This window comes from Lagopus leucura, unplaced genomic scaffold, assembly GCF_019238085.1.
Source record: "Lagopus leucura isolate 7727_CA_CO unplaced genomic scaffold, USGS_WTPT01 Super-Scaffold_702, whole genome shotgun sequence".
NCBI lineage: Eukaryota > Metazoa > Chordata > Aves > Galliformes > Phasianidae > Lagopus > Lagopus leucura.
Genome location: NW_024962254.1, coordinates 1672663 through 1691060, shown reverse-complemented (window position 1 = coordinate 1691060; position 18398 = coordinate 1672663). Strand labels below are relative to the sequence as shown.

General features: G+C 43.8%; 1 protein-coding gene across 1 annotated transcript in view; it reads left to right on the top strand.

The window, feature by feature from the left end:
- TENM4 (teneurin transmembrane protein 4) overlaps positions 1-18398 on the top strand; it is a 593945-nt gene that overhangs the window by 481846 nt on the left and 93701 nt on the right. The window contains exon 16 of the mRNA XM_042862497.1: positions 4021-4167. Coding sequence (XP_042718431.1) covers positions 4021-4167 — 147 coding nt within the window. The remainder of the gene's footprint in view (positions 1-4020; positions 4168-18398) is intronic.

The window sequence follows — 18398 nt, the reverse complement described above, 5'->3', positions numbered from 1 at the left end:
TGAGTTGGAAGGGACCCTAAAAGTTCATCTCATCCAACTCCCCTCCATGGTGCTATAAATCTGGGAAGGTTGAGCTTTCTGTGTTGATGTTCAGAAGCACTTTGGAGATACAGTGGTCTTTTTCCCTTATTACCCAGCACAGATGAAATGGGTAAGCTTAATTTGTGTAACCTTTTCTACAAGTGCTTTGAAGAGCACTGAGGAATGTGGAATATTATATGTTCTACCTCAGTAGTGGTAGTGATGGTCAAGTTTGTGCGCAGCAGAACTGTTCAGAAATAGTAATACTTTCTAAGTCCATTCTGCTAGATATGTTGACCTGCATATTGATATTAATTTCTAACTTGCTGACCCTAGGAGTCCTCTGACAGCACCGTTAAATTGTGTTGTTTTCTATTAATGATTTCCTTCATCATTATTTATGAAAACTAACTATTCTCCTACCATATTACCACATAGGAACAGATACAACTTAGTCTTCACAGCACTGATACTTTGCTGTAACGTTCATATTCATGGAGCTGTGACGAGGAGGTCAGTTCATTGGGAAATTGCTATCTCTGACTCCTTGGAAGAGATTTTTCCTGATAGGAACTGGAGTTGTCTCTCTTACTGACGAGAGGAGGCAAACTGCTCTCTAGCCTGGGAAGATGGCAATGCCGTGTGTAATGGCCTTACTGAAGGAGTCATCCCACAGTAGGTACCTGCAGCTTGTATCTCAACTAGTGACTCCAGATTCCCTTAACAGTCAAGGAGGATGAGTGGACAGTTTGTGAAGACATTATCTTATGAGATACTCTCTTCTTTCTTTCCTCTCCTGAATGGTGTTTTCCCTCTGTTTGCCTTCTGCAATGATTGATGTAATGTCTCAGAGTCCACTTGAAGAAGTTCAGCAGGAAATCATGAAACTCCATTCAAATAGCCCAAAACCCATCTCACACATGGACGAGGGCAACCCTGTCTTACAGAACTTTATATATATGTACCAAGCTCCCTATATATATCAGTGAGGCTTCTTTGCCTTAATCATCCCTCTGGGAGGCTATTCCAAAACTTTATTCCTTTCATCCTGACAAATATGGTTGTTTTGTTTTCCCCTTTCTAATTTCCAGACAGGAATTATTCATGCATGGTTTAGGCCTATTTGTTCTTATGCCAGCATTATTCTCTTTAGCTTAAATAGCTGTTTTCCTTCTCACTGTTTATCTGTTTCATGAATTTGTGGAAAACAATCATAATCTTTTCAGCCTTTGCTATTCTAGAGTGTACAAATCAAACTCTCTCATTTCCTCAGAGGCAGGAGGTGTCTCTATAATAATTATATCAGACCTTTTCTAACGCTCTCTTTACCCTATGTGGAAAGTAAGAAAGTGGAGGACATTCAGTAGTCCAGTGTTAACTCCTCATTTATGTAACTGTGTATTTTTTTACCAATACCTGCTGGACACTTGTCACAGGAGAGATATCTGAAGACAATATATTTGGGGTTTTTTTTCAGTCTCACAAGAAGCAATCAGCACAGTATTTTTTTGTCTACTAAGGTTAGATTTTGGTACTAAGAAACATAGCTTAGTGGGCAGCATTGGTGATAGGTGGACAGTTGGACTAGATAAACTTTGAGATCTTTTCCAACCTTAATGATTCGATAATTCTATGATTCTTTCTTTTGATATTTTCCTTCCAAAAATTAAGCAATGGAAAATATACTTAAAGAAGTTAAAATGAATTTAATCTGAATTTTCATTGTAGCCCTAACTTAAACTATTTCCAGCACTTGGATCTACTCCTGTATGACCTCACAATTCTATTGTATTTAGCTCCAGGAAAGAATTTCTGAAACCCATCTTCTTCCACCTCTGAAGACTTGTTGGGTTGAAAGTCAGGTGCTATCCAACCTTTCTCCTCTCATACTTTTAGAGTGGTCTCTTCAAGCTCTCATTGCCCAATTCTCTTAGACTCACTTCACTCCTGTCGAAGACAGCACTACCAGCCTTTTCAAGGAGTGTCCTGCTTGGTCTCTGCAGCAGCGAGAGATAGAAAATAATTTTTTGGGATAGGTTATGAAGAGTCTAGCTGTTGCAGCAGAGCAGTAAATCACAAAGTGTGCTCAATGGTGATGCAATATTGTCATTGCAGAATTGAGCTGCCAACTACTGAAGTGATGCAGAACACACAGAAAGTGATTTCGTCAGCTTTCTCCAGAGGCTTTTTGTCTAGACACATTTAATCTGATTTATAAAGAGGGGGAAAATGGCATATCCCAACTGTCAGGATGGGCCTATCCAAATGGAATTTATCTGCTCCAAAGTAAGATTACCTACCTACCTACATAACTTCAGCAAGTCCTTTTAACAAGTAATGAGATTCTTCCTCTCATTTTCCAAAACAGCTGAATGCTTGCAGTTTGTACTGGAAGGGAGTAAAGAAAACAAACTAATAAATTAGCTCTAGCATGGAGAAAAATCACATTAAATGCTTAAAAATTTGGCACTGTTGTAAGTAACTGAAGGCACAGCATTAAAATAGAGAGCTTCCAGTAGCCATGCTTATCAATAGCTCATCTGTAGTGTATAAATACTAATTTAATGTACTAGTAATGAAGCACAAGCATGCTCACTACAATTTGCGTGCCCCACCTCACATGCATACAGTACACATTTCAAAAGGTTAGAAATCCTTCAGATATGTTTGCAAATGCAAAATTTAAGATCCGTTTGAAGGACTTTTCCCTACCCACTTTGTTCCTTATTCCACTTGGCCTTTGTTAATCTGTAAGCTGTTAGAAAAGCTAATTTAGCAAAGATGTAAACAATTTGTTAGTGAAGAGGCACCTGTATTTCTCCAGCGTGGGACACTCAAGCATTTCCTCAGACAGCCTGCCATTAATGCAGTGATGGGGTTGATCGAGTGTTACCACAACGCACATCTTTCAGTGCTCTTCACCACCGTGTCCTTTGGGACAGGATATGTGCATCACTTCCGTAGTTCCACAAACAAAGCTGAGAGCTTGAAGGAACTCGAACTACGTGAAGGGATTTCACATGTACGAGCTCAGGAGGCCTCAGTTGTGTTCCTGCTTTAATCAGTCCTGCTGGGTGACCTCGACAGTCACTTCAGTGCTTCATTTCCCTAATCTGTAAAATGCAGCTAGCGTTTCTGGCTGCTACCCACAAAAGATATTTGAGCTCTGCAGGTGAAAAGCCCCCAGAACTGTGTAGGCTAAACAGCCTCCCACACGTGGCTGCTTACTGGGGAAATTACTCTGCTATTTTCCCCCCAAAAAATAAAGGATGGAAATCTCAGCAGGTGGCCGTCAGATGCGAAAATCAAACCCTAGTGAGCAGGCAGGAAGCATAGGGCTTAACCCCCCCTCCCCCCGAGTTTAATCACCTGTTATAGGAACGTCTGCTTCTGCTGGAGTCTCTCTTTAGTCAGCAGAGACAAACAACCATTTCCAGAGCATGTTTCAGTGTAGGGACCAAATCTACATGAAGAGCTTCCACTATAGGGAAGGTTCCTCTGCTGCTGAGTTGTAGGGCAGTTATAACAGGGTCAGATGAACCCCTCTCAGAATGACTATAATACAGAAATTGTGTGTTCTCCAAATATTTGCTAATGTATGAAGTGCCTTCCTTTTCATTCTGGTTTTGAATGTGGTATTATTCAGGCTAAAAACTGTTTTATCATGCGGAGTGTTAGGAACTTTAACCCCACATGTAACTTAGGTATCCCTAAATCTTGGTCTTATAAAGTAAAAGCTTTGAGATGCTCAGGTGGAAGGGTGGATTTTGCAAACAACGGAGCAGGAAAATCACAGTGTTTCCCCAAGTTCACTATTCAGTCAGTGCCATCAGTGAGGCTGTGCACTGGGGAACTGTAAACTGAGACAATAAGAAGACATCAAGTGGGAGTGAAGAACTGAGCCGAAAGCAAAGGGAAGTGGCAGGTTACCAGCCCTTTTCCGGGCTACATTTCTCTCCCTCTGTGGTATGCCTGAACGTGTGGCTGTTTGCCTTGCAGAGGGATGCCCTGGCTTGTGCAATGGGAACGGCAGATGCACTCTGGACATGAACGGCTGGCACTGCGTCTGCCAGCTGGGCTGGAGAGGAGCGGGCTGCGATACGTCCATGGAGACAGCGTGCGGCGACGGGAAGGACAACGATGGAGGTAGGACCTGAGCGTGTGTGACGTGTCTGTGAGGTCTGCTGGGCTGGCTCAGCCTGAGTGGAGTCCGATCCAAACATTCAAGTGGACTTGGGGTGCCAGGCCTGAAGAGGAAGGCTTATTAACCCCCCATCTCAGAGAGCACATGTCCCCAGCTGCTCCAACTTTGGCCTCGCTGCCTGAGGTTTTCATCAGGGCTCCTCGGTAGGTCACTACTGTCTCAGGATGAATGTTTTGCAGTAACTGAGAGGCTTCAGTGACTGATCCCCATGCCCACAAGCCATCCAATCCCTCTCGAACCATGTTTTATTGATTACAGTTCCATATGTAGTGATGTCAGGCATGTGAATAATAGCCCTGCGTAATGCAAACTTAATATTCAGAGTTATCTCATTACAAAGGAAACCCTGGTGCCGTGTGAAGGTTTGAATTAGAGGGCAGGAGATGAGATATTAAATTTAAGGCATAAGGGAGGCCGCATAATTTGTTTTGTTGTCACTCAGCAAAAGGCTTTGTAAACCACAAGCCTGGACCAGGACCCAGACTGTGAAGCGGAGATTGTATTTTGCAAGTTTCTTTTTTATCATATTCATAAGAACAGTACAGTTAAAAAAAAAAAAAAATAGGCAGCCAAGACTGTGATTATCTGCTTCACAGCAACTGGGATTTTGATTGAATATTTAAAATACTTCTGCACATCTGGCATGGCAAATGGACCAAATTATCCCTTTGGAAAAGAAAGAAAAAAATTGGAGAACCATATAAAGAACATACACAGTGACACAGAAGTCTCTCCTTGCCTCACATGGAACTGAGTTTCACCATACTCCCCTATGTACAGAATTCTCAAGGCAACAGTAAAGTTCACTACATCAGATGTGTAAAAATATGGCAAATAGAGCTATGGGCAACCCTAGTTTCCCTGGAAAAAAATAAGCAACGGAGTAATCCAGGCTAACAGACAAGACCACATCTGTATAACATCAAAAAGAGTATAACCAGACTCACGTTGGTGAAACACTGTCTCCTCATATCTCCTGGTTCAAGGTGTTTGTGGTCTCACCAACAAGTGTAGGAAAGACAAAAGGCATCAAAACGTTTACAAGTTAGTGCACTTCAGCTGCTAGTCTGCATTTGGTGAACCTGTGTGAAACATGGGCATACACAGCTGGAGCAAAGCAAATAACAGGTTCTGACTTACTATCTTGCATCAGCTTCTGCGTTTGTCAGAGCCCATAAATGAGTGTTGACCTTGCTCTTGGTATGCTAAAAAAATCTCTTGTACGTGGACACTGTACATTGTAGTTTACAGATAACCATGTAACACACTACGCTGTTTGCTTTTATTTTGCTACTGCTATTCCTGTCATCTGGAAAGTGGAAAAGAATCATAGAATCATAGAATCATAGAATCATAGAATCATAGAATGGATTGGGTTAGAAGGGACCTCAAGGACCATCAAGCTCCAGCCCCCCTGCCACAAGCAGGGCCACAACCCTCCACATTTAATACTAGACTATGCCAAGACCAAGAGGATACATTCACCTTCTTGATCTGATCTTTATAGATTTTTGTGGATCATTTGTGGGTTGAAATCTAGAACTTCATCTCCTGAGATCAGTAGTGGTGAGGAATTTCTGCTTGGAAGCTCAAGTTCCTTGTTCAGTACAGGGATTTGAATAGGTTTACCTGGAGTGGGCAAGGAAGGCTGATTCTGGACCTGTGTCCCAGCTGCCATGCTGACCTCAGTATAGCAAGAGAGCAGGAGATATCTGATAAACACAGAATAATTTAGGTTGGAAGGGACCTCCAGCAGATACCTGCATCAAGCCTGTGGTCAGAAAAGGTCTAGATGCTCAGGGCTGTGTCCAGTCAATTCTTGAACAACTCCAAGGATGGAGGTTCCACTTGTTAGGGCAATTTGCCCCAGTATATGATCACTCTCCTAGTAAGCATTGCCCTCGTAATAATTAGAATTTCTCATGTTCCAACTTAATGTCTGCTGCCTCTTGTCATGAGTCATCCTGGAGTACCTCAGCTGGCTTCTAGCTTTTTTTTCACAACAGCTTAGACCTCCTGAGCAGCACATATACGTGTTTCATGTGTGACAGCTGCCTTTGGGTTTCTCAGCTATCCCAAGGCAATCCAGTGACAGCATGCCCCTGTGTTTCGGGAGTAGAATTGAGTCTGTATTCAATGCAAACACTTTGTGACCAGAGATCACACTGTTTTCCAGAGCACTGAAAAGATGCAGGCTGTGCAGCCTCTTGTAAGAGCAGGCAGTGAGGGTATAAGCTCACAAAAGAAGCTTTTCCCTTTTTGGAGGTCCTGACACAATATCTCAAGTGACACTTGCTTTGGGCTGGAGTAGGGCGTTTTATTTGGCTGTTCCACACAAAGAATTTTAGGGCTATTGCTGAACTTACCTTTGTGTGCACGTGCAGGCAGGCAATGGAAATGGCAGATTTCATGCAGCTTTAGAAGTCAGACATCCAAACTGGTCGCCACGCATGCTACCAGTGGAGAGAAATAGCATCATCTCTCTGAGTTGTTTCAGACATCGCCTGCTTTTGCTTGATGAACGCTGCCCTTCAAGTCATTTTCCACTGAAAACAGTCACTTGAGGGCAAAGAGCACGGTGGTTTTTCAGAAGAGCAATGTGAGGCCATTCACATTAAGGGTCTTTCGCTCTGCCTGAGCTCATCGGAAGCTGGTCCCACGTTGTGGTATCGTGTGTCTGCTAATCAGGATCCCTGCAGCAGGAAATACCTCAGGATAATGGGAGCTGAAGTCAGAATCTTTTTCATCACATCCCGGCCTAATCATACCCTGAGGGAGATGGGTACCAAATTACAGGGCGTGCTGGCCTCTTAAATCTGGAGGCTGTTCAGATAAACAATAACAAGCAAAGCAGAAGTCACTCAGAGAGAAACTCAGTGAAATGTAATCTCTGGTCAGGTTAAAACAAGGCATCTGGGAGAGCACTTCTCTCTCCACGCTCAAGTGTCATTTGTCAAAACTGACACTTAGGTTTCACACCCAGGCCTACTTTATTTACACTTCTAAACATGAAGTCCATCAGCTTGAAAGGAGTTGTGGCAAGTAACAGAGAGCAGGCAATCATCCAGTACCAGTCAAGGGAAAGCAGTGCGGTGACAGAGCTTTAACAGTCTGTGGAAAAGACTTGGATTTTCAACATTTGACCTCAGAAGGTTCTACCTGTATTGCAACAAATAAGAGATGTTTCCTTAAGATGGGCTTCTTGCCTCTCTTTGGCAGGAAATAGCCTCTATTCATGGCTGCAGGCTCTCAGTAGATAGTCCTGAGAGCAGTGGTCCTGAAGGTAAGCCCACACAGAGGGCCCTGTCATGGACTTGAAGAGTAGAAAGTTTGAAGCTTTAAAAGACTGCAGATATTAACTCCTGTGACAAGTCTTGGAAGTGGAGTTAACGGCATTTGAATCAGTGTTGAGAAGAGGCCAACATTCTATAGGAATGAGTTCATATAGAATTCATTGCACTTGTAGAGTCCTGCTTCAGAAATGGAGTATATAGAGCAACAGAGGGAAAGACGAGAGGTTATTATTCACTAACTTGTAGATATATCCACAAGCAGTAAAGCTATCTTAACCATCTTTGTTCCAGAGAAATCATCAGTGTGACTCTCTCCATTGGAGAATTGCCCAATTCACAATTTCATTGTCTGGATACACGCCACCATGCCTAAACCATGAGAGTGGGAGATTCACAAAGGTAGCTTTGTTTGAGGGCTTAGAGCCTAATGGTTCTCAGAATCACAGAATGGCCAGGGTTGGAAGGAACCTCAAGGATCATCAAGCTCCAACCCCCCTGCCACGTGCAAGGCCACCAACCTCCACATTTAATACCAGACCAGGCTGCCCAGGGCCCCATGCAATCTGGCACTGAACACCTCTAAGACGGGGCATCCACAACCTCTCTGGGCAGCTGTTCCAGCACCTCACCACTCTTATAATAAAGAATTTCGCCCTGACATCCAATCTAAATTTTCCCTTCCTCAACTTCAAACCTTTTCCCTTTGTCCTGCAGTTATCAACCCTTCCAAAGAGTTGGTTCCCCTCCTGTTTGTAGGCTCCCTTTAGGTACTGAAAGGCTGCAGCGAGGTCACCCTGCAGCCTTCTTTTCTCCAGGCTGAACGAGCCCAGCTCCCTCAGCCTGTCTTCGTAGCGGAGGTGCTCCAGTCCCCTGATCCTCTTTGTGGCTCTCCTCTGCACCCCCTCCAACAGCTCCCTGTCTTTCTTGTACTGGGGACTCCAGATCTGGACAGACCTGGACCTTTCTCCCTTAGTGGATCTGACTGCATCCATTCTTTCTGGCTCCCAGAAACCTCCTATTCTCTTCTTCTGCAAGAACTGCAGTTGTGAAGCTTGTACCCCTCAGTTCTTATTCTTGATGACTACATGCAGTGCATTCAGCTGAGCACAAACACAGGGTTCCAATGTACACGTGGCCCTGTTTGGCCTTAGCAGGTTTCGTTCTTTCTCCACCACGTGCTAAAGAGCTCAATGGGGGAACAGCTCTCATGCTTTCCTTACCTCCATCCTCCTAACAATTGTGTTCAAACCCAAGTCAGAGCAACCCAGACACTGCATGTGGTATTTTTGCCTTTCTGTACTGCCTTGAGTAGTACCGATTGCTGCCACTCATTTCAGGAACTATATAATTCTGCCATAGCCACACTTGAATTACCAGGAGTGAGTTCTCTGATATGTTTCAAATCCGTTTTACAGCATCACAGTCCATTCATGTAACTCTGCAGAGTAGTGCTTCGTGCTTTGCTTGCCCCACACGAGGATCAGGTTGTGCTTGTAGTAAGGTGGAGACTTGCATAATGCTTTGGGATGGAAGCATTTCAGATTTTTTGGCAAGAGAAATGTTGGCGCTGCGCGTTGGCCTTCTTAACACCCATGTGCCCACCATCTGTCCTCCACATGCCAAATAATGTGTTAGAGAGCTGGCAGGAGCCTGCACTGCTCTCTGCCAGTTGTAGGGTTACACCTGAAGGCAGTGGCAGGGTTATAGAGGGAATTGAATAGCATCCAAGAGAACCCCAGAACGCAAATCTTTATATATGTAAATGCATGAGCTGCAGACAAGGTGATGGGATGCCTTCAGATTTCTTTTTTCTTTTGCACACTGTTATGAACCTTTACTTCATGCCAGCGAGGCTTTTATAGCACAAGAGGATCATCCCCTGGGCATGCTATGGGAACTGTCTGCTTCCTCAAAACCATAAAAAATGATGCATTAATGTGTGAGCTACATTTACAGAGGGAAGTGTTGAGATCTGAACGCACCTGGGAAAACAGCCACGGTAAATTAACATTTACCATCACTGATAGATCCAATCAAACAACAGGGTCATCTTGGAGGAACTGCAGAGCACTTCTAAAAAGATGAGAAAGAGATTGGCTAGTTGGTATCACCTAGTTTCTCTTCCTGTATTTTATGATGACTGTTAATCAGCCTTTTCTCAAATAAGGGAACAACGTGACACGTTCACATTTGCAGGTTTCAGCAGCTCGCTGATCCTCTATTGGACGGTAACACTTGTGTATCACCTGCTGCTGGCTGTTAGCACTGGGGCTGTCAGGAGAGTGGTGTGAAGCTGGGCACTGCAGCATCCAGAAGCACACAGTGCTGTTAGCATGGATGATGTGCTGTGAAGTGAATGTCTAGCAGTGGCTGTGGCTTGCCTTGGCGGCTTGGAAGAGTTCCTACTCCTTGTAACTGTTTCTTAATGAAATTCCTTTGGATAATAGATCCAGAAACATTGAAAATGTCCACTTTTCCAAAATAAATGTTTCATTTTCTGCTGAGGTGAAGCAAATTACAGATGGGAAGGAAGCTCTGCTGGTATACAAGATGTAACAAAAAAGCTGATGCATTTTCAGAAAAGACAGGCTCGAGTGTGCATTTTGCAAGGTCCTTCTGCAATAAACTCAAAAAAGCATGGGCAGCTATTCTGAAAGAAGCTCAAAAAAGCTCTGCCAGACCTGCTTTAGCACTTGAGGCAAACTCTTGCCTCCCCTCTGGGGCAGACACTCTCCTTAGAAACCTCAGGGTTTGCTCCTCAGTGTGTCAGGTCACATACTGTCATGGGTGCAGAGAATGCATGGCTGCTTTCCTTTTGATGAGGACAGGAAAACCATCACTCTATCTGAGTGATCTGAGGTTACTTTCCAGGGTGTGCCAAGGTGATTTCTTGAACTGCTGTGGAATCAGTCAGCAGAATATATTAGGATGAACTTCTCAGCATTGGCTTAACACTTACAGTACTTTCCAGAAATGTGAGAGACCTTGGTGCAAAGAGATCTCAGCTAAGAGTGTCCCATCTGCTGGGGGTGTGAACACATTGCTCGTTCTGCTTTTTTTCCTAAGCTCAGAGCCCCTTTTTTCAGAGGTATGTTGGCTCCTGAAGGACTCAGCTTCAGGTACAGCATTGCTGTTGATCACGTTAAGCAACCTCTGCTTTCTGCACCGTCTAAAAGCCAATCTCCTCTGCTTGGAAGGGCTCTCGCATGCCTCCAGCACCTTATGGAATTCCACTGCAAACGTAAATTGCTTGGTTTCTGTGTTGCTTTTGGAGCTCTGTCAGGGGAGTGTGAGGAAAAGGCTGTGCCCCAGAGAGCGGTGGGCATTGGAACAGGCTACCCAGGGCAGTGGGCACAGCCCTAAACTGACAGAGCTCAGGGAGTGTTGGGACTCTCAGACACTGGATTTGGGTTTGGGCAGTGCTGTGTGGGGCCAAGGGTCCCCTTCCAACTCAGGATGTGCTATGGTTCTGTGACTCCACGCTAAAAGTCTGTCTAGAGAAGGGAAATCCCATGAAGCCAGCTGCAGTAACACAGCAGTGCTGATTTGGGAGATTCTGCAAACTTGTAGACTCTAACCACATTATTATAGGCCTGGTTTATGGTCAGCTAGTAGTGATTATCGTGTGTTTTCTGTCATTTCCTCCTTCCGCTCCATTCCCTTCTGTTTGTTTCAGATGTTCTTTAAACAAGAGCGTAGTGCTGGATTAGGATGGACTTTCTGCATTACCCTTCTATTTTCTGTAGTGCCTGGCACTGCAGGGCTCTGTTTCTGCACTAAAGCCCAAAGAGGGCTGCAGTACAAATACATGATTGCTATTACATATGACTATACCATTTTGAACCTGCAAATATTAGGGAAAGATGTTAGAGCAATTCCTTTCCCAGGGAGCCAGAAGTCTAATTTAGTTAGGATTCAGCCAGTGAGAACCTTATTCAAGCAAAATCAAAACAGAGGAGCTAAGAGAACAGTAATATCTAACATGATCACAGAGACATTGCTATTGTTCCTCACATTTTTTTTGTGTTTCCTTTTCCTTCCTCAAAGTGAGCCCAAAAGCTACACCTCTTCTGTTGAATAGGTGAAATTGTTCTCTGCAAAGCCTAAGAGGAAAAGTTATTAATTCCCCAGATCCAGGAGAAGTAAATTAAGTGTCAGTCCTCAGCTCAGGGCAGAACACCATTACTTTTGTAAGCTGTCCTGAACCCATGCATTCACATGAACAATAACTTGTGTTTTCTGCAGAAATACTGAGACATTCCTTTAGTCTGTGTTTGGGGAAAGTCTGAACAACTGATGCTGGAAGGGTAAAATTTGATTTGCTTAAGGGTGAGGATAACACATTATGTTACTTCTACATCTAAATGCCTTCATTTTAAACCCTCCCCATACAAACTCTCCTATTAATGCATCCAAAAGCATCACAGGGTGACAGTGTCCCTATTGAAGGTGATACTGTTGTCTGGTGAATGATACAGGAAGAAGAGTGGAAGGCAAGAAGCAGATGAGGTGAGAGCCACAATTATGTGCAATCAGAGCATCTTATGTTTTCAATGGCAGTGAAAATATTGCTGAAAGGCAACGTATTTTTACTGTTCTTTTCTTTCTAGTCTTGCTTCACCCAGCACAGCTTCTCAATGAGCTCTTCCCACTGCAGTCAGTGGCAAAAACTCTCATTCTCTTCAGCAGGAGCAATACTTGAATTTGTCATGTATGCCCTATGTACCAGCAGGTCTGTCCCTACGTGTGGCCCTCCTGTTCTATCCTGACACTTGACATGCAGCACCTGTCAGAGCCGGCTTAAACACATAATAACACTCCCAGATGAAAGTTATTTGCATTCTGTTGTTGATGTTAGCATGACAGATTTTTGTTGCAGCATCCATAACTCTGTAGAAATGCTCCATTATTCAATCTCAGTGAGCTAAGACGCTGCCCATTAAATCAGCCAACACAATTGTGGGGCCATGAAAAGTCACAGCTAATTTGAAATTTTATTAGCTCTCAGCTGATCTTGTTTACTGCAAAAGCAGTCTCTCAAAACCAGTCCTTTGCTTCTGTGTGAAATTCTGCTCCTTGAGGCTTTGTTGGCACTGCATGATGGTGGTTGAGGGACTTGGAACCCAGACTCCTGTGGGATTTGTGAGCACTTTGTAGCCAGCAAGTGCAGCAGCAGTCCATGGAACACAGGGGTGGTGGCCCCTTGCTGCCAGAGAGTGCTTATTTTTCAGGCTTATAGTGGCTGTGACCATGGCAATTAGTTTTTCTTCTGGAATATGTCACGTAGTTCAGAGGTAAGCCAGAATACCTGCATCTCCCAATGAGCAGTGGAGCTCAACGGGCACACTTTCTCCTATCAGTTAATGGCTGGTTTTGTGTCCTTGGTTCTTAATCCACTCCCAGCAAAGGAGGCTTTAGGGAAAGCCAGAAAGTCTGGATGTGAGGGCTTACATGCAAGAAAGATAGTCATAAAACTGCTTTAGTTATTCCTCTGCCTGCCCCCTCCTTCATGTCCCATGCAGCCAGCCTCCTGGGAGATGTGGTGCTTGCCTGCATTAAAAGAGAGTGGCCAGCAGGAGAGGGAGGTGATCGTCCCCCTCTATCGGCTCTTGTGAGGCCCCATCTGCAGCGCTGCATCCAGGCCTGGGGCCCCAGCACAGGAAGGACGTGGAGCTCTTGGAGCGGGTCCAGAGGAGGGCACTGAGATGAGCAGAGGGCTGGAGCAGCTCTGATGTGAGGAAAGGTTGAGAGAACTGGGCTTGTTGAGCTTGGAGAAGAGAAGGCTGTGGGGAGACCTCGTGGTGGCCTTCCAGTACTTGAAGGGAGCAGATAAACAGGAGGGGGAACTGCTGTTTGTGAGGGTGGATAGTGATAGAACAAGGGGGAATGGTTTTAAACTGAGACAGAGGAGGTTTAGGTTAGATCTTAGGAGGAAGTTTTTCACACAGAGGGTGGTGACACACTGGAACAGGTTGCCTAAGGAGGTTGTGGATGCCCCGTTCCTGGAGGCATTCAGTGCCAGGCTGGATGTGGCTCTGGGCAGGGGGGTTGAAACTAGATGATCTTTTCAACCCAAGCCATTCTATGATTCATAACACGTGTGGAATAGCTTCAGTTTGTCAGTGGTTTGGGTTTGTGCTTTTTTTTTTTTTGGCTTGGAACCATTAACTCATTGAGTGATGGATACCAAAGAGCATGAGGCACTTTCCTCCAATGCACCTGAATCTTCCATGAGACACAGCCCTGACTCTCCACACCAACCCCAGCAGCTCCAGATTTTAAAAACTGCCTAATTGTTTTAGGTGGCTCTTGAAACGTCATGAAGGGTATGGTATTCAGAAAGTGATGGGCCACATGCAATGTCTGAAAGCCACATAATTTTAGGTCATCTTAAGTTTGGCATCCAGGTGAGTATTTTTAGAAGACTGTTGTGACACTGAGAGACTTGTGAAACTCATTCTGAATAAGGTCAGCATTCAGATCCGTTGTCATGATCTCACTTAGCTGCCCCAGTTGCTCCAGTCAGAGTGTTTTAAAAAAAAGCCAGGATAGCAATGACAGAAAAACTGCGCTCTCCTGAATATCAAACCTGGGCCCATCCTCTGCAGGCAGAAAGAAACTGATGTGAGCTGGTGGTAGACAGTCAGAATGCATTCCTCTCTGTCTATGCACTCTGACTTTTAAGAATACAGGGCAAAAATCTGATATGGGGAAGATAAGAAAAGGAGGTGTTTGAGGACATGAGATGGAACAGCTGTGTGCAACACCAGTAAGGAACATGCTGAAAACATCTCCAAGATGTAAAGATTTGTTTCAGATGGAAATGCAAAAGAACACAAAATGGGTTAAAATCTGGCACAGTAACAGATCTCTGAATTCATTTGTTTGATGAATGGTATCTGTGGTTGAATCTGCTTCTAGAGTGGCTCCTTGGAATTGCTTGTTGCATCCAACCCCATTCAGCATTGTCAAGTACAGTTTAAATCTTTCCTGATAAAATCTTTGTATCACCGTATATCACCAAATCATGCTTGGTATGGTGATAAATACATACCCAGATCATTTTGATACGGAGTGATCTGACATCACTACACGATCACAATCCAACAAAATCTTAAGGCAGCAGAATGCAAGGTAATTCCCCTGGGAGCAAAGCAAGCATGCAATCCTTATGGGTTGGGTGACTCTTGAAAGGCAAAGGCTCAGAGAAGGATTTAGAGGTCCCAGGGATAATTGTCTCAACATGAGTTCTCAGTGCAATGCTGTTCGCTGTTGCTAAAAGGCTACTGTGAACCTTAGCATTAAAAAAAAAAAAGTGCAACAAAAACCAGCACAAAAGTAGGGAATTGCTATCTCTTCTCTACCAATATTGCTGCCTCAATTGTTTCATGTCCAGTTTGTTGGCCCCATGTGAAATCACTGAAAAATCTAAATCTGGCAGCTGGAAAATAAACAAGAACTTTAGTCTTGTTCAGCTGTTCAGAAGTGGGGTTTGAGTAGCTTGTTGCTCTGCGTGGCAAGACTTGCACATGAAAAAGGCATCTGATCATGCAGTGCAGAAGGATATTGGTTACCTTGCAAAGGCAAAAAAAAACATTCAGTTGTGAGATATGGGAGTTAGACAAATCCAACCTTGAAATAAGATGCAGTTTTCTAGCAGTAATTAAACATCTGAATGGCTTACCGGAGGAAGCGGTGGACTGACTGTAATCAGATGTCTTTGAAATATGAGATATCTTTCTAAAAGACAGGCTTTAATCCAGTTCTGGGGGAAAAATGAACAGCTTGTATATAGCAGTCTGACAGGGAGGTCAGAGTAGCTTTTGTGACCCTAAAGCATATAAACTATTGCAAACACTCTACAAAGCACTTTCAGTCTTGCAGTGGTACAATTCAACAGCACATTTGTTGTCTGGTCTGAGGTGCCACGGTCATATGGCTGAGGGAACTGGGATGGTTCTGTTTGGAGAGGAAAAGGCTGAGGGCAGACCTTATTGCTCTGTACACATCCCATACATCCCCTAACATCCCCTAACAGCAAAAGGTCAAGATTTAATAGGCCTTAAGTTGTGCCAGGGGAGGTTCAGGTTGGATATTAAGAAACATTTCATCTCAGAAAGAGTGGTGAGGCATTGGAGCAGACTGCCCAGGGAGGTGCAGAGGTGGTGGAGTCACCATCTCTGAAAAGGGTAGATATGGCACTGAGGGACATGGTCGGTGGGCACAGTGGGATGGACTGATGGCTGGACTAGATGATTTTAGAGGTCTTTTCCAAACTTAATGATTCTATGATTCTGTAGCATGGCTTCCACATTCAACAGCCCATTGCTATTTATCATAAAACACAGAATCGTTTGAGTTAGAAGGAACTTGTGAAGGCCATCTAATCCAACTCCCCTGCGATGAACAGACACCTACAGCTCCTTCAGGTGCTCAGAGCCCTGTCCAGTTTGAGTGTCTCCAAGGACAGGGCATCCACCACCTCTCCAGGCAAGCTGTTCCAGCGACTTACTACCCCTATTGTAAAAAGCTTTTTCCTTCTAGCCAGTCTAAATTTCCCCTGATCTGCTTTAACTCTCACTGTTCTCTATGCCTCAGCCAAAAATGGTCTTTCAATTTTCCAAGCTAACTAAATGTATTGCCCTGAAAATGCTGTTATGTGAGTAGCTAAAATCCAACACTTGAGGGCCTGAATGGATCTAAGGTGTCCATGGCAAACCTCTCTGGTGTAATTACTTCCACCTTACTGCATACAGGCCTGAAACATATTAATTGCATAGCTCATCTGCAGGCAAGGCCTCGTCACTGCCGCGGTACAAAACATTGTCCTGTGCATCTGTTCTTCAAACATTTCTCTGCTGTTTCCTGCAAAGGCAACAGTTGCTTTCTGTCTTGCAGCTTCAGGTCCCCAAACGCATTTCTGATGTCTGAAATGAAGACAGTAATGAAGAGGTATGGGGCAGCTGGTTTGCCATCCTCTCACTACATTGTCTTTATAGTGGAAAACATAATCAGTGTGGAGGAGATAACGACAATATTATATCTTCCTTAAAACTATAATCAGTGCAGTAACAGTTGGCTTGTCTTTTTTTTTTTTTCCTTTTACATGTCTTTTTTTTCTAGGATGTAGCTATGGATAAGCAAGTTACATCTATGCAGGTCTCTGTTCTTGAACGGTATCTCAGATTCCATCTGAGATTTGACCTTCCAGAATCCTCCTGGCCTAATCATCTGCAGCGAGTCGTTTTTTTAATGGGCAAATAAAATGTAATTAGTTCTTTTTCATTATCACTAGTCATCAAGAGAGAAGGCAGATGGGTAGATTTTGTGCCCGAGCTGATAAATTTTTGTGGCAATTTTGTGAGGAGTTATAAAGATGTAGTGATATCAGAACAGACAGAGGTAAGGGTAATGGATGGGGTTTTGGAAAGTACTTTTGCTAGTCTCCCATTATCTTTAATGGCAGCTGCAGAGCACTTGTGGAAATGGCTTATTGGCATGTGCTTGTGTGCATGGAGCAGGTTTTCCTCCCACTTTGACCCACACGTAGACTGGAAGCTCTGGGAGCACTCAACAGGCTTTCTTTCTGCTTTTCTTTGTGAGGGTGGCCACATGAGATGGTGTTGCAAGTGATGTTTTATGGCACAAAAATCTTCCAAGAATGGGACAAGTCTAATTCAACAGAATCCCAGTGCATGACATGTAAGCCATCATAAGCACTGCAGAAATAATAACAGATCAGATTCTCATTCTATTTATACTGCAGTAAATTCAAAGTAGTGCCAATAACAAAGGGCTTCTAATTCACACCAGTGTAAGTGGGATGAAACTGAAGCTCATAGTATGTCATAATGACAAACAAGTTTGTCTTCCTTTACTGTTTCCTTGACGTAGAAAATACGTTATCCTGACAATCACAGAATCATAGAATGGCTTGGGTGCATGGGTCTCGAAGATCATCTTGTTCCAACCCCCTTTGCTGCGGGCAGGATTGACATCCCCTAAATCAGGCACTGGATCTGGTTGCCCAGGGCCCATGTAGTGCCTGACAACTCCAAATCTAATCCCACTTCAGGAGAAACCTACCCCCTCAGGGCAATTTTGCTCTCCAAACACATTCAATTCTTACCAAAGATGTCAGTAGGATGCTAGCTGTAGAGGTGGTTTCTCTGATATGTAGAACATCCAGCAACTACTCAGAGACCAACCACTGGTTTCACATAGCTCTCTAAACAGCCATCACATGGTAACAATTTTCATTCACTGTCTATCTGTCTCATTTGAACTGACAATTTGAAAAATCCCCAGAAAAAAAAAAAAAAAAAGAAAAGAAAAATCCAGCTCCCTTATCTGTTTTCAAAATCCACCTCTACTACATGCTAACAACTTTATTTCTAAATGTGATGCCTCACCAAACCTCTCCTGAGGTGGCATCTTAAAATGAACTGAGGAATGCTCCTGTGGTGATGGCAGGGGAGGTAATACTGTCTGTGTGTTTGATGAGTGGACAGATGTACAAATTCATTTTGCTGGACTACGTTTGGCAAGCTTCTTTCATGTATGTCCACTGCTATTACTGTTGTTATTTTTAATGTACTGTTGGTGAAAATACAGTATTTATATCCTGAGAGTTTCAAGGTTGCCTGGTTCTCTGAATCTGCATGAAATAACTGTGACAAAAGCCAAATGAGACTGAACACTTCCAGCAAAATTTTTGCCTTTTCATTTATCTGGCCAGAATCTCTAGTGGGGTAGATGTGTAGATCTCTCTATAGCCATTGTAGATAGCATGGCTTTCTCCACTATTGAGTCCTGCTGGAAAGACTGTTACCTTTGGTGTGATTTAGTTGACCTGCTATTTGTAGAGGGAACAGGAACAG